This window comes from Ornithorhynchus anatinus, chromosome 17, assembly GCF_004115215.2.
Source record: "Ornithorhynchus anatinus isolate Pmale09 chromosome 17, mOrnAna1.pri.v4, whole genome shotgun sequence".
Classification (NCBI taxonomy): domain Eukaryota; kingdom Metazoa; phylum Chordata; class Mammalia; order Monotremata; family Ornithorhynchidae; genus Ornithorhynchus; species Ornithorhynchus anatinus.
In genome coordinates this window covers 37,730,431-37,753,217 of record NC_041744.1, presented here as the reverse complement: position 1 = coordinate 37,753,217, position 22,787 = coordinate 37,730,431, and the positions used below count along the sequence as shown (strand labels likewise).

Genomic DNA, 22,787 nt, shown 5'->3' with positions numbered 1-22,787 from the left:
GTTGGGAGAAAGAGCATTACTAAAAAAGGGTGGCTCACAATAATCCTTTGTTGGAATAAGAGATCTTTGGCTGATAATGAAAGAAAAGCTGGAGACCCAGTTCCCCTAGAATGTGAGCATTGCATTCTTGCCACCCTCAGATGTCCCGTGCATGCCCAGAAGCAGTTTTGTCCAATCTTGGGAAGCACCAAGCGGAACGGAGCCAATTGCCCTACTTCCTTAAGAGCGTTCTAGCCAAAAAGCCCAGTGGGGACACATGCTGTGGCAGGATTGAGTGCAGATTCTTTTTCGGAGACTGAAAACTTATTTGGAAAATGAAAATAACTTTATGAAACATCGTCGGCTATTGTCTCTGCTAGGAGCTTTTTACTGGTCCTTGTCCAGGTCTATGAAATAGTTAGGAATGCCACCAGCAATTTGTCAATCATATTTCCTGAGTGTTTACTCTGTGCAGGGCACTATACTAAGCGCTAGGGAGAGTACAATAAACCGACACATTCCCTGCTCACAACGAATCTAGAGGGAGAGACAGGCATTAACAGTGTCTACGGAAGACTCTAAGCCTGTTATAGGCAGGGAGCGTGTTTGCTAATTCTACTGTACTGTGCTCTCCCACACACTTATTACAGTGTTCTGCACTCGGTGAACGCGTAATAAATACCACTGATTGATTGTCCATTTAAATCCAGGCACTTTAAAAATAACGGTAACTTTTGATTTCCTTTGCTCTACAGTTTCTCAATGACTTTAAATTTTCCTGATCTGCTTCGTGAGAAGTGTCTGGCCCAGATATTCATCCCACCTTCAACCCCACAGCCCTTATACGTATCATATCTTTCAATTATATATTATAAACTATTCATATCAATTGTATAAAGTATTAACATTAATGTCTTTCTCCCCCTCTAGACCCCAAGCTCATAAAGGGCAGGGAATGTGGCTGCTAATTCTGTTGTACTGTACTCTCCCAAGCGCTTAGGACAGAGCTCTGCACACAGGGAGCGCTCAATAAATACTATTGATTGATTGATTGACACAGGAGGGTTTGATGAAGGGAAACTGAGCAGGCGAGAAGGTTTTCCAAGGAAAACCGTGCTCTGGTTGGGAGTGGGGAGGGAGACGCTGGGGTGGAATTATAGAGTGGGGTTATTTCGGGATGAGGGGGTGGAGAGCGTTCAGGTAAGGTGGCTCAAAAAAGGAGTCAAGCTGGGGATTTTTGAGTACCCTAGGAGAGGGTGTGCCAACAGCCAGGGTTTTCTCAGATCACTTGGCTTGGAAAGAAGGTCTCGAAGTAAGAAAAACTCTTTGGGGACAGGGAGGGAGAGCACGAGGGAATTCTGGAAGAAGTACTCATTCCTATACAAAAAATTCTAAAAGATGGTTTCTTCAAAGAAGCAGATAGAGAAATCACACAACTACAAAAGTATGAGAGTTGTTGCGCCAAAAAAGTCACTTTGCGATTAAAAAAAGAATAATTCTTACCAACATTGTAAGACAGTCAGGAAATCATAAATTTTTTTAGACTTCATCACTTCATCTAAGCTGTACTGCTTCTGAAACTGGGAATACCTAGGAATAAAATGAACAGTTATTTTAAGAGTAAATAAAGCCTTGCAAATATAACTCTTCCATGACAGGAGTAACGAACCGTAGCCAAACTGGTATATTCCCCCAAAACTTCCAGCGGTTGCCCATTGGAACGGAAACTCCTTCCCACCAGCTTTAAGGCACTCAATCAGCTCTCCCACTCCTACCTTACCTCACTGATCTACTACAACCCCGCCCGCAGGCTTTGCTCCTCTAATGCCAACTTTCTCTCTCCATCTTGTCTATCTTGCCGCCATCACTTTGTCCACGTCATCCCTCTAGCCCAGAACCCCCTCTCCCCTCAGATCCAATGGACCACCACTCTCCCCACCTTCAAATCCCCCCTAACATCACATCTCCTCCAAGAGGCCTTCCCTACGCTCTCATTTCCCCTGTTCGCCCTCCCTTCGGCATCACCGGTGCACTTCGCTTAATAAATACCATCATTATAAGAGAAGCCGCGTGGCCCGGTGGAAAGAGCCTGGACTTGGGAGTCAGAGGTCATGGGTTCTAATCCCGGCTCTGCCACCTGTCAGCTGGGTGATTTTGGGCAAGTCACTTCACTTCTCTGGGCCTCAGTTCCCTCATCTGTAAAATGGGGATGAAGACTGAGCCCCATGTGGGACAACCTGATTACCTTGTATACCCCCCTTCAGCGCTTAGCACAGAGCCTGGCATGTAGTAAGCACTTAACAGATGCCATCATCGTCATCATCACTTGGACCCCTAAGCAACTGCTATTCCGCCCATCCTAAGCCCCACAGTTCTTATCCTTAGAGTCTCCCATTTTTCCTATCTGTAATTTATTTTAATGTCTGTCTCCCCTTCTAGACTTCTCGTGGGCAGGTATGTCTACAGCGTGGCCTAATGGATAGACCCCAGGCCTGGGAGTCGGAAGGACCTGGTTCCCAATCCCGGTTCTGTCACTTGTCTGCTGTGTGGCCTTGAGGCGGTCACTTCCCTTCTCTGGGCCTCAGTTACCTCACCTGTAAAATGGAGGATGAGACTGGGAGCTCCATGTGGGCCAGGGATCGGGTCCAACCCCATTTGCTTATATCTACTCCAGCTCTCAGAACAGTTCCTTGCATGTAGTAAGGGCTTAACAAACACCACAATTATTATCATCAGTCCCCTAAGTACTATGTAGAGTGCTCTGCCCACAGTGAGGGCTCAATAAATGCCATTGCTTGATTAATTGACTGATGGTGGGCTTCAGTCTACAGCACGATGAGCAGGTTGTGAAACTGAGATTACATATCTACTGCGAGTGACCTAGTCAGGAGGGCTAGAGGTGAAAGAGAACTATGCTCAAATGGTTACATCAAATCCAGACTCAAGGCATTTTCAACCTTTGGCAATAGATGTTCTCTCAGTCACAACAAGTAACATCAAGCGGTTCAATGAACAGAAGGGTTTCTTTTTCTCCCCCGAAACACATCATAAGAGACTAGTTACTAAAGCTGACAGATTTAGAGATTTACAAACATTTGCCATTGAGATCATTCTGAGTGATGGCACATACCTGAATATGAGCTTAGAGACTAAATAATAATAATGTTGGTATTTGTTAAGCGCTTACTATGTGCAGAGCCCTGTTCTACGCGCTGAGGGAGACAGAGGGTAATCAGGTGGTCCCATGTGAGGCTCACAGTCTTAATCCCCATTTTACAGATGAGGTAACTGAGGCACAGAGAAGTTAAGTGACTTGCCTGCAGTCACCCAGGTGACAAGTGGCAGAGCCAGAATTCGAACCCATGACCTCTGACTCCCAAGCCCGGGCTCTTTCCCCTGAGCTATACTGCTTCTCTTAATGTGGCTTTGAAAAACTATCTGCATTTCCTTGGAATTTATTCCATAACCATAACCTAAAAGGGTCGTGGAGGGAGCAGGGAAAGAATGTCTACCAATCAACCAATATTATTTACTGCATGCTCACTGTGTGCAGAAGACTGTACTAAGTGCTTGGGAGAGTATAATACAACCCTCCCTCTGCTCTCCCCCTTCCTCTCCCCATAGCACCTGTAAATATTTGTACATATTTACTGCTCTATTTATTTTATTAATGATGTGCATTTCTCTATGGTTCTATTTATCAATGCTGATGATATTGATGCCTGTCTGCTTGTTTTGTTGTGTTGTCTGTCTCCCCATTCTAGACTGTGAGCCCGTCGTTGGGTAGGGATTGTCTCTATCTGTTGCCGAATTGTACTTTCCAAGTGCTTAGTACAGTGCTCTGCACAAAGTAAGCGCTCAATAAATACCACTGACTGACTGACTGAATGAACAGAGTTGGGAGACAGACAAAGAAATAAATACGGGCAGGGGAAAGGGCAGTTAGTTCATTCAATTATATTAATAATAATGATGGCATTTGCTAAGTACTTACTATGTGCAAAGCACTGTTCTAAGTGCTGGGGTAGTACGAGGTAATCAGGGTGTCCCACGAGGACTTACAGACGTCATCCCCATTTTACAGATGAGGGAATTGAGGCCCAGAGAAGTTGAGTGACTTGCCTAAAGTCACACAGCCGACAAGAGGAAGCGGGATTAGAACCCATGACCTCTGACTCCCAAGCACTTACTCTGTGTGAAGCACTGTACTAAGCACTTGCCTATGTAGTTAGGACTAGGTAGTGATAGCATTAATTCATTCAATAGTATTTATTGAGCGCTTACTATGTGCAGAGCACTGTACTAAGCGCTTGGAATGTACAAATCGGCAACAGATAGAGACAGTTCCTGCCATTTGATGGGTTTACAGTCTAATCGGGGGAGACAGGCAGACAAGAACAATGGCAACAAAACAATGGCAAATAAATAGAATCAGGGTGATGTACATCTCATTAAACAAAATAAATAGGGTGATGAAGATATATCCAGTTGAGCAGACGAGTACAGTGCTGAGGGGGTGGGACGGGAGAGGGGGAGGAGGAGAGGGAAAGAGGGGAGAAGAGGATTTAGCTGCAGAGAGGTGAAGGGGGGGTAGAGGGAGCAGAGGGAAAAAGGGGGGAGCTCAGTCTGGGAAGGCCTCCTGGAGGAGGTGAGCTTTAAGTAGGGATGTGAAGAGGGGAAGAGAATTAGATTGTCGGAGGTGAGGAGGGAGGGCATTCCAGGACCGTGGGAGGACGTAGCCCAGGGGTCGACGGCGGGATAGATGAGACAGAGGGACGGTGAGGAGGTGGGTGTCAGAGGAGCGGAGCGTGCAGGGTGGGCAGTAGAAAGAGAGAAGGGAGGAGAGGTAGGAAGGGGCAAGGTGATGGAGAGCCTCGAAGCCTAGAGTGAGGAGTTTTTGTTTTGAGCGGAGGTTGATAGGCAACCACTGGAGGTTTTTAAGAAGGGGAGTGACATGCCCAGAACATTTCTGCAGGAAGATGAGCCGGGCAGCCGAGTGAAGAAGAGACTGGAGCGGGGCGAGAGAGGAGGAGGCAAGCACAATAAACCCACATAGCCTGGGACAGTTCAAGCACTTTAAAAAGCATCATCATCAACAGCACTTCTTGAGTGCTTACTATGGCCCGAGCACTGTACTAAGCAGCCACAAATAACGCCCCAAGAGGGGCACCGGGCTTTAATGAGACTGGAAAATGCCACTCAGATCTTTAGAGAGAGATAAGAGCCAAACTCAACATACCACACCTGGACTCTGGCAGCTGCACTGAAGTAGAGTTGAAGGGCAGTCAAAGAATTTGCTCTGAGGGCACTCAAAGAATTCACTTCGGTCTCCAGGTGTGTGTTTTTTCTCTCGCCTTCTCCCCTCTCCCTCCCCTCCCAGAAAATGCCTGTAGCGATGAGCACAGACCAGTGGACTGGACAGCGGGTCAGCAGCGGGGCATGAACGGAATGCCCTTTCCGCTACGATTCTGCAGAACTGAGGGCAAAAAGCTCTATTTTTCCAAGCCCGCATCGCTTTCTGAGCTCCCAAGTGAAGAGCGCTTTGGGTCACGAATGTTTTTAATGCTCTAATTTGGTTTTAAAATTAGGTTCCCAGGGCCCCGGGGTCACATGACACTATCTAAAAGATAATGCAAATGGCCAGGGGAGGTGAGGAGGGACTGGAAGAGTTAACCTGTTCCAGTGTTATCGTTTAGTTGAGAAATGCTGTGGCCTAGGCCTGGGAGTTAGAGGATCTGGGTTCTAATCTTGGCTCAGCCTTGTGTCCGTGACCTCGGGCTAGTCACTTCGCTTCTCTGTGACTCGGTTACCTCATCTGTAACAGGGGAATTAAGATTGTGAGCCTCATGTGGGACAGGGATTGTGTCCACCCTGATTATCTTACCTACCCCAGTGCTTAGTACAGTGCCTGGCACAAAGTAAGCACTTAACAAAATAAAAAGAAACGGCAGCCTGCGGGCTGAACGTTCAATGGCGAGGGTGATAACTGAACTCTGCTCTCCAGAGTCCCTGCCACCGCCTGCCCAGCTCTCGACCCCGGGGAGTGATGGCGGGGCCTGCCTCTCTGCAACACCCCACCTATAATGGCTCTTGAATTATCATCAGTCAAAGTAGCAGCCCAAATGCACTCCGACCCCAGTGATCTCATTTTGGTGACAGACAAGCTTATTCGACTTCTGCGGTTCTTTTAGAGCGTGAACTGGTCTATCAGTAGGTCGGAGGCAATCAGGCTAAAGTTATTAAAGCTGCTGGACCAGGAATACATCTTTTTGAAACACAAGTTTTAATGATAACAGTGGATTTTGTTAAGCGCTACGTGAAGATGATCATGTCCTGCCCAGAAATTACAATCTAACTATGGTATTTGTTAAACGCATACTCTGTGCCAAGCGCTGCAGGGAGAACAAGTATCGAATCAACATTTTGCAGATGAGGGAACTGAAGCATAGACGAGTATAGTGATTTGCCCCGGGTCACAAAACAGGCAAGGGACAGAGCCGGAATTAGAACCCAGGTCCTCGGACTCTCAGGCTCGGGCTCTTTCCACTAGGTCCTTTCTTTAATTAATCCAGATGCGAAAAGTGCTTAATAAACATTATTTCTAGAAATTTCCAGTGCTTTTCAAAGAAACATTTTCCTTGGCCCAATGTCCTAATCTTTTTATATTCTCAAAAGCAGCCCCTGCCAAGCATAGCTTTTAATCCTAATTGACTGAAGCACTTACAAAATTTCATTAAGCCTGGACAGTATTTTTCATGTGAATGACACAGGACTCCATGAGGTACTGGGGCACAGAGAAGTTAAGTGATTTTCCCAAGGTCACACAGGAGACAAGGGGCGGAGATGGGATTAGAAGCCATGACCTTCTGTCTCCTGGGCCCGGGCTCTATCCACTACACCCTACTGCTGGCTGAGTCAACAGAAAGCTGCATGGCCTAGCACAGGTCTGGGTCAGAACAACTGGGGTTTTAATCCCAGGTCTGTCCCTTGCCTGCTGTGTGACCCTGGGCAAGTCACTTCACTGGGACTCAGTCACCTCTTCTGTAAAATTGGGATTAAGACCGTGAGCCCCGTGTAGGACAGGGACTGCGTCCAACTCCATTATCTTGTACGTGACCTAGCACTTAGTACAGTAAGCACTTAAATACCATAAAAAAAAGAAAGCAGTTTAGGAGGGGCTCGTTCTTATAGTCAGTCACTCTTGTTTATAATTCAGTCTTATCGATCCACAAACGTCCCACTGTCAATAAAACCTGCAGAGACTGCAGGTCTCAGAGAAGGTTCACAGCATCCCAGGGGTGAACTGAAAACCAATATTGGGCAGAAAAGTGAGGAAAGCCTCCCATTTAACTAGAGCTCAGATAATCACACCTAGAGTGGTAAAACCGACTACAAGTTCTGCTCACGAAAGGAAAGACTGAGACGCAGTAAGGCCTAGTGGATGGAGCCAGGCCTGGGAATCAGCCACTTGGCTGCTGTGTGTGTGACCCTGGCCAAGTCACTTCACTTCTCTGTGCCTCAGTTACCTCATATATAAAATGGGGATTAAGACCTTGGGAGACAGGGACTGTAGCCAACCTGATTAGCTTGAACCGGGGGAGATTGGCACAGAAGTAAGCACTTAAATACCACAAAAAAGTTTCATACAGGAGTTTCTTGCTTCTTCAACCATATGGGCAAACTCCAGAAGAGGAGCCTAAAGCAACTTCAATATATTTAGGAATCAGAGCAGGGGAGGAAGTTGTTTTTAATATAACAGCTTTAACACACCAAAGCCTGAAGGGAGGAGAAATGTAATCAACCTGGTCAACCAGAAAGCTCGGGACTACTGCTTACCAAAGGGCATTGCCAACTGAAAGATTCAAATCTCATTAAGAAAGTCAACTTCGCGGTTCTCAAGAATTTAAATCAAACCCCAGTCCTGGGGCTCTCGAAGATAACTTTGTTATAAGATCAAATTGTCAGTTGAGTGGGAGGTTTTAAAGAGGGACGTGATGATGAAAGGAAATGTGAAAATGATTGGACGCGATCCAGATTGGAGTACAGGGCTAATATAGCCTGGTACTAAGGAATAATGTTTGCTAGACCCAGACATCTAAGTAAATATTATGCCACCACAGATTTATTGCAGGTTAAAAAGGACCGGAAACTGAGTAAATGATAACTCATATACTCTGTGACTACACAGAGTCCAACCAAAAGTTCTTGAAATAATCCAGCTCAATATAAAAATGGAATAATTTGCATAATTATGATGGAGAAAGCGCTGGCTTTAGGATTTACAAAAACATGAAGCATTTGGATTAAAGACTGCATGATGAACTGTAAACAGTGGTGGCACAAAGTAGCTGAAAAAAGATTACATTTGTGTTGGATACAAATAAGGGCATGCACTATTATCCCACAGGGAAAAATTAAAAGGGGAATTTTAGTAAGAAATGCAAAGAGCAGCAAAGAAAGCAGTGTCACCTAGTGGATAGGGCACATGCCTGGGAATCAGGATCTGAGTTCTAATCCCAGCTCTGCCACTTGCCTGCTGTGTGACCCTGGGCAAGTCACTTCATTTCTCTGTGCCTCAATTACCCTGTCTCCCAAATGGGGATTAAGACAAATACCATTAATAAAAAAAGAAAACAACAGGCCAAAAGAATGGATACATTCACTTCTAAGAGTGGAAAGAAAGGGCAAATTAAGTAGCTAAATAAATACCTGGAGAATATTTTCCTATTCCTAAAACATTTATTTTCTGCTTCTCCATCCCAACACTGATCCTTAGGGATTTCAACAGAACATGTGGACATTCCTGATGACATCCCAGCCCGGCTCCATCCACTTTATCTCCTTACCCCCTAGGATACCTGCTGCAGCTCACCGTCCACTAATCGCTGAATAATCTCTAACCTCACCGACTCTAAAATCCTACTCTTTGACAACCTTTTCACTGCCCCCTGCCCCCCTTGAAAACTGACATCTCTCCAAAGAGTCTTTTAGCTCCTCTTCCGCTCGGCCAGGGTACCCCCACCTCACCAAGATCAATGGGACTTATTGAGCACTTATTGAGTCCTAAGCACTTGGGAGAGTGCAGTACACCACTCCCTGCCCGCAATGTCCCCTCTCGATGCACAGATCCCCACCTTCCACTCCGCCTCCTCTACCCAACTTAACTCCCTGGCCCTTCTGTTCCTTTGACAGTCTTTCTTCAGCATCCTCTAGACCTGGATCACCTCCACCACTTCCTTCCTCTGCTCAAGTGCTCACGCCGCAGAGCACTGATGGTGGAAAGCCTGCCACCTAGATGACTTGAGCCGTCTCCAGTTCACACTCGTCTGCTCTACCTCTGCTCTCTCCTCCATTCAAAAGTCATATATCTCCTCCAATTCTTCCAGACTTATAGCTCCCTTTGGAAATCCCCATTAACCCCTCTCCCTATCTCAACATTCTGGCCAGCTCTGCTGTTAACAAAACCGAAGCAATCAGGCATGACCTCCCTAGCACCCCTCCTACCCCCTCCATCCATGTTCTCATCCTCCTGAATTGTCTCTCAAGAGACTCCCCGCATCTGCTTTCAAAATCCAACTCCTTCTCCTGCTACTCTAACCTAATCCCTTCTTCCTTTTTCCCCCTCAGACTGGGAGCACCATGTGGGACAGGGGCTGGTGTCTCCTCTGACAGTGCTTAGCACAGTGCTATCCCACCAGGCCCCTGCCACCCCATCTCCACACCGTCCTCTCCTCCATTCCAGAGACGATGGAGATGGAGGGGAGGCTTAACCTAAGCAGGTAAAGTAGTCATGATTAAACCACCGTGGATACATCAAAACATGAAATTTGGTTCAACGTTTTAATTTTGATCCACTTTGCAGGATACAAAATTATGTCAGAAATGCCTATTCACACTAATTGAACAAAACACTCTCAGCAGTGGATGTGTTGGGAATTAATCAGGGAAGGCCTTCCAGTGGAGGTGAGGTTTAAAGGAAGGCTTTGAAGAAGGGGAAGAGTTGTCACAGGGCAAGGGAGAAGGCAGAGGTTCCAGTCTGAGGGACAGCATGAGCACGGAGATCGAGGTAGGAGAGTCAAAAGAGTTGTTCGTTTGGAAAGTGAGTGTGAGTTGGGAGAGGATGGAAAGACAGCTGATCTGTAAGATGGAGAAAGAGTCAGCAGCAGACACTCAACCATTTTGGAAATAAAACCAGTGATGGAGCAGGAATCTCATATAGGCAGGATGATACGAAAATAAAAGGAAAAGATAGGATATGAGAGGCATTTTCCCAAATTGCTCAAAGAATGATAAAGTTATTCTATGTAATGAAACGCTATTCGGAGATAACCAGTATTAGTATGGAGGAAGTGGCACTTAATTTATAAGAGGTGAAAACTGAGAAGCACCAAGAAAACATTTACAGCTGAAAAGAGTAAAGCAACAACGAAATCTGGGAGGAAAAGACTGCAAACAGAGAAGATAAATGAGATGCCATGCTGAAGAATAATAACGAAGAAGTAAACAGAGTAGTAAGAAAGTCACAGAATCAGATTGTCTTAAAGACAAACTAATCTGTCGTCTAAATTGTAGATGACATTTATATCAAATCTGTTAATATTATCTATTAACAAGACAACGTTGGGAGAATAAAACTTACAGAGCGGGTCGGAAAGCAGCAGAGCAACCGAGCCGACACGGGGCACATTTGTATGATGTGAAATCCTACAGGCAAAGCTATGCATTGCTTAATAAAGCAGGCAAGAGCTGGATGGAGTCTCAGGAAAGATGCCTAATAGTGACCATATTCAAGAGGTTACTTTATAAATAAAATGCAGCACTCCGTTCTGTTTGCACAAGCCCTAGGTCTTATCTTTGCTTTACAATTTAAGTTTGCACATTGTCAGTACTCACTAGAATACTCACGGGTTATTGACGGAATGGCTATGATTTTTCCATCCAATTTTTGCAAAGTGTTCTATTTTTGTCCCTGTACAGAAAGAAATTGGAAATTAGAGAGCATGCTTTTCCAATATTGCTTTATATGTATTTCATCATAACTTTTGGCTACATTTTTCCATTGATACATCATAATTTGTGATGCAGATAAGTGTTTTCCAGGTATGATCCACTTTCTTTAGAGATGTTAACTTTTGTAAATAGCTATCAGCTCCTCCCAATCCACTACCTGTTCCTCTCAACACCAGGCAGAAATGCCAAACCATTAGTTTAAGACTCTCTACCAGCAATCTCTCCCTTAGCCGCTCTCTTCTCCCACTCAAACCCAGCTCGAACTCTTGATGCTCCCCAAATTCACCGTCTCACTGTGCCTCATTCTCGACTCTCCTGCCCCGCACCCTTTGCCGATGCTCTTCCTCTTGCCTGGAACTCTTTCCGGCCACGGATCCGTCAGGCCACCATCCCATTAGGGCGTAAGCTCCTTGTGGACAGGGAATGCGTCTTGTGCTTCGGCTCTATTTCCCGAAGCGCTCAGTTCAAAACCCTGCATACCTTGGCTGCAGCTCTTCCCAAGTTCAAAGCCCTTCCAAATCCCTGAAGGCTCAGTTCTGGGTCCCTTTCTATTCTCCATCTACACCCACTACCTTGGAGGACTCTATCGCTTCCATGGCGTCAACTACCACTTCTGCGTGGATGATTCCCAAATCTACATATCCAGACCTATCTCTCTCCCTCTCTGGCAGTCTCGCTTATCTTCCTGCCTTCAGGACATGTCTACTGGAATGTCCCACCTCAAATTTAACATATCTAAAACAGAACTCCTTATCTTCCTAGTCAAACCCAAACCCTGTCTTCCCCAAGATTTTCTCATCAATGTAAACAGCATCACCATCCTTCCTGTCTTGCCAGCCGCAACCTTGGCGTTATCCTTGACTCCTCTCTCATTCAACCTATCGCAAAATCCTGTTAGTTCAACCTTCACAACATGGCTAAAATCAGCCCTTCCTCTCCATTCAAACACATTACTCCTACCATTTATCTTATCCCATCTTGATTAGCGTTATCAGTCTCCTTGTTGTCCTCCCTGCCTCCTGTCTCTCCACTCCAGTCCATATTTTGCTCTGCTACCCGAGTCATTTTTCTACAGACACCTTCGGTCCATGTTTCCCCACTCCTCAAGGACCTCCAGTGGTTGCCCACCCACCTCCACATCAAAGAGAAATTCCTCACCGTGGGCTTTAAAGTGCTCAATCACCTTGCCCCTTCCTACCTCACCTCGCTGCTTTCCTACTACAACCAGTCCAGCCACTTAGCTTCTCTAATGCCAGCCTACTCACTGTACCTCGATCTTATCCAACTCGCCACCGACCTCTCGCCCACGTCCTGCCTCTGGTCTGGAACGCCTTTCCCTCTTCATACTGACGATTACTCTCCCCATCTTCAAAGTGTTATTGAAGGCACATCTCCTTCGAGGCCTTCCCTAAGCCCTCACTTCCTCTTTTCCCACCCGCCTTGATTATTGCCCCACAACACTTTTTTGCATATCTGTAATTGATTTATATTAATTTCTGCCTCCTCCTCTAGACTGTGCGCTCGCTGTGGGCAGGGAATGTGTCTACCAACTCTGTTGTATTATACTCTCCCCAGGGTTCAGTACAGAGCTCTGCACACAGTAAGTGCTCAATAAATACAATTGATGGATTCCAAGATCCCACCTCCTCCAGAAAGCTTTCCCCAGGTCCTAGCCTTCCAGCTGCCAACTCGGGATTTACCCTGTCTTAATTCCATACTCACAAACTTCCCATAGTGCTTTTATTCATAATAATAATAGTAATAATGTTGGTATTTGTTAAGCACTTACTATGTGAAGAGCACTGTTCTAAGCGCTGGGGGGGATACAGGGTAATCACGGTGTCCCACATGAGGCTCACAGTCTTAATCCCCATTTTAAAGATGAGGTAACTGAGGCACAGAGAAGTGAAGTGACTTGCCCAGTCACATGGCTGACAAGTGGCAGAGCAAGGATTCAAACCCATGACCTCTGACTCCCAAGCCCAGGCTCTTTCCACTGAGCCATGCTGTATTCATGCATTCAATTGTATTTATTGAGCGCTTACTATGTGCAGAGCACTGTACTAAGTGCTTGGAATGTACAAATCCGCAACAGATAGAGACAGTCCCTGCCCACTGACGGGCTTACACTCTAATCGGGGGAGACAGACAAAAACAATAGCAATAAATAGAATCAAGGGGATGGACATCTCATTAAAACAATAGCAATAAATAGAATCAAGGTGATGTACATCTCATTAACAAAATAAATAGGGTAAAAAATATATATACAAATGAGCAGATGAGCAAAGTGCTGAGGGGAGGGGAAGGGAGAGGGGGAGGAGCAGAGGGAAAGGGGGGAAAAGGGGGCTTAGCTGAGGGGAGGTGAAGGGGGAGTAGAGGGGCAGCAGAGGGAAAAGGGGAAGCTCAATCTGGGAAGGCCTCTTGGAGGAGGTGAGCTCTAAGTAGGGCTTTGAAGAGGGGAAGAGAATTAGTTTGGCGGAGGTGGGGGGGAGGGCATTTCAGGACCGTGGGAGGATGTGGCCCAGGGGTCAACCGGATAGGTGAGAACGGGAGACGGTGAAGAGGTGGGCGGCAGAGGAGCAGAGCGTATAGGGTGGGCAGTAGAAGGAGAGAAGGGAGGAGAGGTAGGAGGGGACAAGGTGATGGACAGCCTTGTAGCCTAGAGTGAGAAATTTCTGTTTTGTGTGGAGGTCGACAGGCAACCACTGGAGGTTTTTAAGAAGGGGAGTGACATGCCCAGAGCATTTCTGCAGAAAGATGAGCCGGGCAGTGAAGAATAGACTGGAGCAGGGAGAGACAGGAGGAAGGGAGATCAGAGAGAAGGCTGACACAATAATCCAGCCGGGATATTATGAGAGCCTGTACCAGTAAAATAGCCATTTGGGTGGAGAGGAAAGGGCGGATCTTGGCGATATTATAAAGATGAGACTGGCAGGTCTCGGTGACGGATCGGATATGTGGGGTCAATTAGAGAGCCGAGTCAAAGATGACACCGAGGTCATGGGCTTGAGAGCTGGGAAGGATTTTGGTATCGTCCACAGTGATAGGGAAGTGAGGAAAAGGACAGGGCTTTGGAGGGAGGATAAGGAGCTCAGTTTTGGACATGTTGAGTTTTAGGTGGCGGGCAGACATCCAGGCATAGACGTCCTGGAGGCAGGAGGAGATACAAGCCTGAAGGGAGGGGGAGAGGACAGGGTCAGAGATGTAGATCTGTGTGTCATCTGCATAGAGATGATAGTTGAAGCCGTGAGAGCGAATGAGTTCACCAAGGGAGTGAGTGTAGATGGAGAAGAGTTTGTTTAACATCCTCTTCCATTTAAGGGAACATGACTGGCAGCTCTGTTGTACTGAACTCTCCCAAGCATTTAGTACAGTTCTCTAAGCGCTCAGTAAATACCACTGATGATGATTTAAGCACATATGGACAATCCATGCCTACACCTTGCCGGTCTATTTGACCTCCTATCTGTAAATTACTTTGAATCTGTCTCCCTCAGAGACTGTATGCTTCTGGAAGGTCAAGAGCGATTCTTCTCATTCTATGGCATTCTCCCAAAGCACCCAGTACAATTCTCTGCACACTGAAGGTGCTCATTAAAAAGGAATTTTCAGAAATTGTACCCATGAATGTACACGCTTGTACACTCTTGCCCACGAAAGCAGAGTACCGCAGGGAAGGCTTCCTGGAAGACCTTCCTGAAGGGGAGAGCCGTGGCCTGTCGGGGTGGATGGAGGAGGGCGACGAGGAAGCAGCTAGCTCTGAAACGGATGGGACTGACATGCAAAACGAATCGTGAACCATGGGAGGCTTCCAAGGAGTGGAGAGAGGTGTTCAGAAGGGCAATTTAGAAAGATGATCTAAGAGGTACAGTAAAATACAGCCTTGAGAAAGGAGAGGCTGGAGGCAGGGAGGCCAGCGAGGGGGCTGATAGAGTATTGTCTTTCTTGTACGCACTAAAAAAGTAGAAATTGTGGAGGTCTAAAAACATTCCAGCGACTCCCAAGGACCAAGCAAAGGGGTGCAGAGAAGACACAGTGGCATCCTTTCCTGACAACTCGAAGAATGCCTCTGGATTGTTAGAACAAATGAGAAATCAGGGTCGTCATCCTTTGGGGAATCAGCATGCAATGTTTCTTCTTACATCCCATGCGCCCAAGGGAGACAAAGGCCTTGAAGTGGGGGATTAAGGGAATGGGACAGTGAAGCAGGAAAGAGAGGGAGGAAATCCCTTCCCCTCTGGCCCGTGCTTCCGAACCCCAGTCACTGATACCCACAGCTTGGCATCTGGTCGCTTCGGTCCCTGGGGGAGGGTGGAGGGATCAATCCATTACATTTATTGAGCACTTACTCGGTGCAGAGCACTGTACTAAGCACTTAGGAGAGTTGAATACAACAATGTGACGGACACAACCCCTGCCCACGACGAGTTTACAATCTAGAGAGGGAAGACAGACATTGACATAAATAAATTACAGACAGGTAATATGGGGCTGGGAGGTGGGATGAATAAAGGCAGCGAGACAGAAGGGAGTGAAAAAAGGAAAAAAGGGCTTAGTCAGTGAAGGTTTCTTAGAGGAGATGGAGGAGAAAAAATGCTTTAAAGCCTATGGTAACGAGTCCTCTTTGATGCGGAGGTAGGTGGGCAACCACTGGAGTTTCTTGAGGAGTGGGGAAACATGGCCTGGATGTTTTTGTAGAAAAATGATCCGGGCAACAGAGTGAAGTATGGACTGGAGTGGGGAAGAGGCAGCAGGCAGGGAGGTCAGCAAGGAGGCTGATACAGTAATTCGAGCAGGAGAGGATGTGATTAGATTAATGTGTAGCAGTTTTGATAGAGGAGGGAGGGACTGGGGAGGAGAAGGGAGATTTTTAGGCAGATCACACCTGATGGTTTCGATTTTCTCAATAAAGTAGGTGACCAGGTTATTAGGGGCACGAGATGGGGAAGGCGAGGGAACGGAGGGTTTGAGGAAGGAGTTAAACGTCCGGAACAACTGGAAAGCGTATCAATAAGGCTGGAGAAATACTTTTGCTGGACAGAAGACAGGGCAGAGTAAAAACACGCAAGGATGAACTTGTCCGCCAGCAGCCCTCTGCAGTTAGTGCACAAGACCAAAATAAGCAAAAGGTGGAGGTGATCCAGGGCTGTGGGTTAGTGATACGAGATCGACGAAGGGATAGGAGAACGAGTGAGTTGAGTTCAGTAGAGAGGGTGGTGTTGAGAGCATCACTTTGGTCATCAAGGAAAAGCAGTTTGCGTATGGAGGTTAAATGAGTCGAGAAACCTGGAGTCAAAAGATTGGAGATCTCTGTATGGGAACAGCCCAGATTTGCAGGGTGGAGGTATGTGGGAGAGAAGGCGCTAAGGAGGTTGTGGTCAGATAGAGAGATTCCAGAGATGGTGATTGTGCAGTTGGCTAGAAATGATGAGATTGAGTGTGTATTCAAGTTGGTGAGTGAGCAAGCTGGGTTGGAGCAGGAGGTCGGAGGAACTGAGGAGTGATAGAAAGCGTGCAGCAGAAAGGTCATCAGGATCATCTATGTGGGTATTAAAGTCCTCAAGGATCGATGTAGGGATGGAGAAAGAAGGAATGTGAGAAAGAAATCAAAATGGTTTAAAATGTTGGAGGTGGGGCTGGGGGAGAGGTAGATGGCTGTTACTAGAGTCCAGAGTGAAGTGGTGGATGATATGGGCTTCACAAGAAGGGAAAGAGATAGGAGAGGTGGAATGGAGAGAACGTGGCAACGGGGAGCAAGAAGGTAATTTTGGTAATGGAAACAGCAGTCTGGGCTATTCTCGGTCGGTCCCGTCTGTCATATCTGAATTGCCTGAACTCTTCTGAGGTCAGCTGGATGAAACCTGACACTCCGCTCCCTTGTCCACCACCAAGGGGCTGGCAGCCGGGGTCCTCATAGGTTTCCAGATAGATTTTTCCTCACCCTCCCTTTGCTCCCCCTTTCCCCTTCCGTACCACTGTCTCACTGCTGTCCTAACCTCCCAGCTCTGCATCACACCCTGTTAGTTCATTCCTATGCAAACTGATCCCAGCCCTTCCACCACCCCTCCTCCGGTCCCCCTCCTCACATCTCCATCTAAATGCTGCCTGAGGGACCCCGGCTCCACCACAGGCAAACTCTTCTTCTCCCAAGGCAAACTCTTCTTCTCCCAATCCCACTAGCTGGGGGGGAAAGGGGGTGGGGTGGGCCTGCCGCAGCATCTTCTTCGCACCATCCCACCTCCACCCAACCCTCTCCTTCTCCTTCGAAGCCCAGCCCGTCAAACTCTACCACGGACTTTCCCGCCACCTACCACTCCCAATCCCCACCTCCAATTATCTAAGCCATACTGATGTCTTTTTTGCCTTCTCTCCTCCTTCATGGATGGATGGACAGCCACTAGAAGTTTTAAAACAGCGGGGAAGATTACTGCCTCCCTGCCAACCTCTTGTTCATGCCCTCTGTCAGCCAAGAACGCCCTCCCCTTTCATTTCGGGCAGGGTACTGCTGTACTATCTTGAGAAGTCTACTGATCGGACAGCTGACCCTGCAAAGAATCTGTGGAAAACCTAAAACGTGGCTTTTTTTACTCGCCTTCCTACCGAACAGTCTGTACCCCTTTCTCTTTTTTCCTCCCTCTATCCAGCTTTCCCCCTCTACTAGCGGTCAGTCTTGCCGTCAACTAGATAGGGAATTCTGGGCTTTCTGAAGTATCCGTTATGCTAATTCTGATTTGAAAATGTAAAAAAAAAATTATAAGAGGTCCTTTAACATCACCTGGCTTGGATCCCCCATAAAAGAATTTTGGAGATGCAAAAAAGTCAAACAATGCCCTAAAATCTCCTATGACCCACACCCCATGAACGACAAGGCCAGTTAGAACGAATGCCACCAAAGTTTCTGTGCAAAGCTTTAATGAGACCCAATAAAATAGGAACTGTGGCAGAAGTTTATACATATATATATATATAATCTAATATATGGAGCCCAACATTTGAGTTCACAAAACCTGGGAGGGCTAGCATCATACTCAAAAGACAATAACTAGAATTCAGGCATAAAGTGTCCTTCACTGGAAATCTCCGAACTGTTATATATACTGTACTCTCCCAAGCGCCCTGCACACAATAAGCACTCAACACATACAACTGACTGATCGACTCGGGGACCTAAAAAAAAGGTGCAGAGTCACCTTTCTAATTCAGGTCCCTAAAGAGAAAAATACAAAAACACCTAAGCGAAATGGAAGTTTTCACAGAGGTAACTAGATTGAGAAGATCAGCAGTTTGGATTTACAGGCAAAGCCTGAAGTGAAACACCGGCACTTGACTAATTTAGGTAGAAGAGACATACAGACAGGCCAGGAAGGAGGGAGAGAGGGCCCAGGGGACCAGTGTAGCAGGAAAGCTTGTGCCTGTCTAACTGAGAATGGACAGTACAAACTGACTCGCCAGGGACAACTAATGGAAACGTTTGTACCTGATTAAAGGCAGTTAGAGAAATGAGAAAACAGAACAAAAAATGACCTTATTTGGTAGAAGACAAAGGTTTGATAGAAATTCTTTCTATCTGAGACACCAAATCTTTGCGTTGCTTGAACTGCTAGGATTTCTCAGGCAAACACATGAACTCCTGGAGTTCTCTTGCACACATGGACTTTCTTAGGTACAGATGGTTCAGTTCCAAAATATTTTCCATGACAATGGGGCCCTACTTCCCGGGACGTCTGGAAGATGGATAGCATGCCTTGGTTCCACATGCAGAACCAAGCGTGACCTAGTGGAAACAGCACGGGTCTCTAGTCAGAGGACGGGAGTTCTAATCCCGGCTCCACCACGTGTCCGCTATGTGACCTGGGGCAAGTCGCTTCTCTTCTCTGGGCCTCGGTTACCTCATCTGTAAAATGGGAATGAAGACTGTGAGCCCCACGTGGGACATGGACTGTGTCCAACCTGATTAGCTTGTATCTATCCCAGAGCTTAGAACGGTACCTGACATATAATAAGCACTTAACAAATACCATAAAAAAGCAAAACAAAATTGTGGCTTAGTTCCCCAGAGGATGGGAGGTCCACAGGGGGCCCGACAGTTCCCCCCACCCCGGCCCACCAAATTACCAACCATCAAACTTGGAGGAAGTTCCTCCTTTGTTTCCTTTTCCTTAGGATGGCAGTCCCAGCGCAGCAGACAAGTAGCGGAGCCTGGGTTAGAACCCACGGTCAGTTGACTCCCAGACCCGTGCTCTAACCATCAGCTCCATTTTCATTCATTCAACGTATTTCCTAAGCGCTTACTGTGTGCAGAGCACTGGACTAAGCGCTTGGAAAGTACAGTTCGGCAACAGATAGAGACAATCCCTACCCAACAACGGGCTCACACAACATCTCTAGAAAACAGCTCTCCCTCTCCATCCAAACTGCTACGGACCTGATCCAAGATCTTATCATATTCTGTTTCAAACACTCTCCCCATCTGCAAAGTCCTATTAAAACGATATCTCCTCCAGAAAGGTTTCCCTGATTAACCTCTTATCTCTCCTCCCCGATGTTCCTCCCTTCTGCATCCACTATGCGTTTGGGTCCCTTTCCCCGAGCACTTTGATAGTCATTCCACTCTCACAGCACGTATCATCACATTCTGCTGCTTCCCTGATCTGTTATCTATTTTAAAGTCTGTGTCCCGCATCTAGACTGTAAGCTCCTTGAGGGCAGAAATCATGTCTGCCAACTCGGTCAGAATGATCTGGGTTCTAATCCCGGCTCTGCCGCCTGTCTGCGGTGTGACCGTGGGCAAATCACTTCACTCTGTGTGCCTCAGTGACCTCACCCGTAAAATGGGAATTCAGACCGAGAGCCCCCTGTAAGACAGGGACTCTGTCCAACCTGATTAACTTGTATCTACCCTAGTACTTAGGACAGCTCCCGGCACATAGTACGCGATTAACAAATACCATAAACGATAAACTCTATTGTGCTCTCTTAAGCACTCAGTACAGGGCTTTGCACGCAGCTGGAAAAAGCACCGAGGGCTGCTTGCGTGGATTTTAGCTTCAGCTGATTGCACCCCAGGTCTCTCCATCAGCACCCTCTCAGAGCTTTGCCCGGGCATGCCCTGGACACAGCAGGCCCACCCGAGGGCCATCCAACTCCCCTGGGTCCTCACTGTCCCGCACCGCGGCTCCGAGGATCCACGGCGTCCTCCTCTACCGGACCTCAACACTGTCTCCCTGGGATCCCGCTCTGGCTCTCCTCCTCTGCATCGTTGAGGAGCCTCCACCCTGATCCACCTTGCACCGCCCTGGAGGGATGGACACAGAGAAGCAGCCACGGCCCAGCCCCGCCTCCACAAAACCTCGGGAAGACCGGGCAGCTGCAGTGGGATGATGGAGCGGAGCCACAGGGAGCCTTAAATTCTGCTCTTCTGCCACTGCACTCCACCGAATTTTATTTCTGTCTCAAGGCTGTCTTAGAGTTTTATTTCCTCTCTCCCTATGCGTCTGTCACCAGTCCCCTTTCCCTTTTTTTTTTTCACCGAGGACCTGGGACCATGTCCGATTCCCACCTGTGTATTTTTTTCAGTGCTTAGAAGAGTGCTATGCACTCAATAAGCACTGAGTAAATAAAATTACTACTACTGTTTCGGTAAGTGCTCGATAAATGCTGCCAATTGGTTAACTGATGGTTCACCAGCTTCAGAATGAAGCTCCTTCATTTACTGGCATGAGGCGGGAGAGTATGGATCTTTTTAAAAGAGCTGTAATTCACGTCACTTTTCTCTGGTTCTATTCGTCGTCACCAAAAACGAAAAAAAATGATTTAGGAAGAGAATTGAAAAGTACCATATTTTTCCATGTGTTCCTTCCCGGCATTTCCAAAGAGCTGAGCAGCTATTGGCTTTGGGGCAAGGCCAAACTTCTTCACCATCACTTCTACGTGCTTGTCCAAAGGGTTGGTCCTGTCTGTGTACTGTAAAACAAACAAATTCAGAGGGCTGTTGGAATCTCTGGATATGCAAGAGAATGTCTCCCCTTTGGAAACGGTGAGGAACAAACTACATTCCTTTGTGCTCACGAAAATTATTATATCATTTGGAAAATGAAGGGCTTGTCGCTCAGCACTCAAGAAAATTCGGACAGAAGTTCCTTCTGACCAAAAAAACCGTACATTTGAGATATCATAAGTTTGCCTAGAAGAGAAATAATCATCTGACTAAAGAAAGTATTTTTCAAATGATGTTATGAAGGGTTTTTTCTGATTTCTCATTATGAGGCATTTAAGAGATTCGTATACATAATTGATAATGAAATTAATTGCTGGGCAGACTTAAAACCGGGTACAGGGTTCGGCCCCCCAGCCACCACTGTCAGGTGACAGGTGTCTGAGATCCCAAACTCAGAAGTGAGATTGAGTTGGCTGCAGAGTTGCCTTCTGAGGTGTGTGCATTTGCGGATGGTCATCCCCCTTGGACTCTGGGGATTCTTCATTCCAGCAGTTGAGTGGAACAACTGCACTGGTGCAAAAAGTTGCCCACTCTAAGGATGGACTAGCCAAAACTACAGGAACCAGTTGCAGGAGGAAGAAAAAACAAGGTAGGAGGTCTTGAACCCTCTCCAGAATCTAGCCAGGGTCAGTTTTTGGTAAGCAGCCTGTGGCCCAGGGGAAAGAGCGCAGGCCTGGGAGTCAGAGGACCTGGGTCTAATCCCAGGCCTGCCATTTACCCAAAAGGTGAGCTTAGGCAAATCACTGTTTCCTCAACTGCAAAATGGGGATCCAATCCCATTGCGAGTCCCCTACGTGACAGGGACTATGGTCAACCTGATTAACTTGTACCTACACTAGCACTTAGAGCAGCGTTTGACACATAGTAAGTACTTAAATGCCATAATTATTAGGAGGAGGAGGATTGGTGGAGCTTCTCTATGGTCAGTTTTCAGTAATCCAAAAGATCCTGTTGAAAGTCACTCAGAGAGGGGAGAAAAGCACCAAACTAGACTTGCCAGTCCCAGGAAGCAAAGAGGCTCAACTCCTGACCTCTTTGCACCATAAGAGGGGTGATCCAGGGCAAAGCAAACCCCAGAGCTGCCCTGGATAATGGTGAGGAAGGATTTCACCTATCTTTTTCCTCCCGATGCAGTGTCAGGGGCCTCCTCAGAGCCTTGTTCACTTTGGTAAAGCCCCTATCGTTGGTTAATCCGATGGGAAGGTAGGCTGGGGAAAAGGGCATGGATGATCTGTTTTGGGGGTTTTCTGGTGTAAACCTTGGGTTGGGGTTTTAAATCTATTTGAATTTACCTTTTTGCATCCTTGCACGCAAATATACCTCCAAATAAAATATTATTAACAGACACGAGTAATCAGAGTTTTAGAATTCAACGACATACTCAGGTTGAGTTTCCTTGCGGTTTCTGGCCAGGTTCTGCATGCCTGGTTTGAAGGAGGAATATTGCGTCTTACTCTAGGTATTTTGGCAAGGTGCCCCATGCCGGGTACTGGTCTACACAAAATTTGTCCAGTCAACTAAAGTCTTCAACAGTCCAAGCAGCCACGGAATCCATTTTCAAAAAGAAAAGAGAAGCCCCACATGAGAGCAAATCCAACCATGAGGCTCACCACCCCATCTGCTGAAAGCAGAGGAAGGGGGAAGAGAAAAACCAGGCAAATCCTTAGACATTTTCAATCAGGGTCTGAGAAATCGATGCTAAATCCGGCAACCAGGATCTCAGAGCCTCAGGCTACTGGAGTCTGAAGACAATCTCCCTTCAAGTAGAAGGCAGCCACTGAGTCGGCCTAAACCAAAA

General features: G+C 46.9%; 1 protein-coding gene across 1 annotated transcript in view; it reads right to left on the bottom strand.

Annotated features, from left to right (window-relative positions):
* SCP2 (sterol carrier protein 2) overlaps positions 1 to 22,787 on the bottom strand; it is a 91,299-nt gene that overhangs the window by 47,661 nt on the left and 20,851 nt on the right. The window contains exons 7-9 of the mRNA XM_029081836.2: positions 20,829 to 20,955; positions 10,885 to 10,948; positions 1,483 to 1,569 (exon numbers count right to left, since the gene is read on the bottom strand). Coding sequence (XP_028937669.1) covers positions 1,483 to 1,569; positions 10,885 to 10,948; positions 20,829 to 20,955 — 278 coding nt within the window. The remainder of the gene's footprint in view (positions 1 to 1,482; positions 1,570 to 10,884; positions 10,949 to 20,828; positions 20,956 to 22,787) is intronic.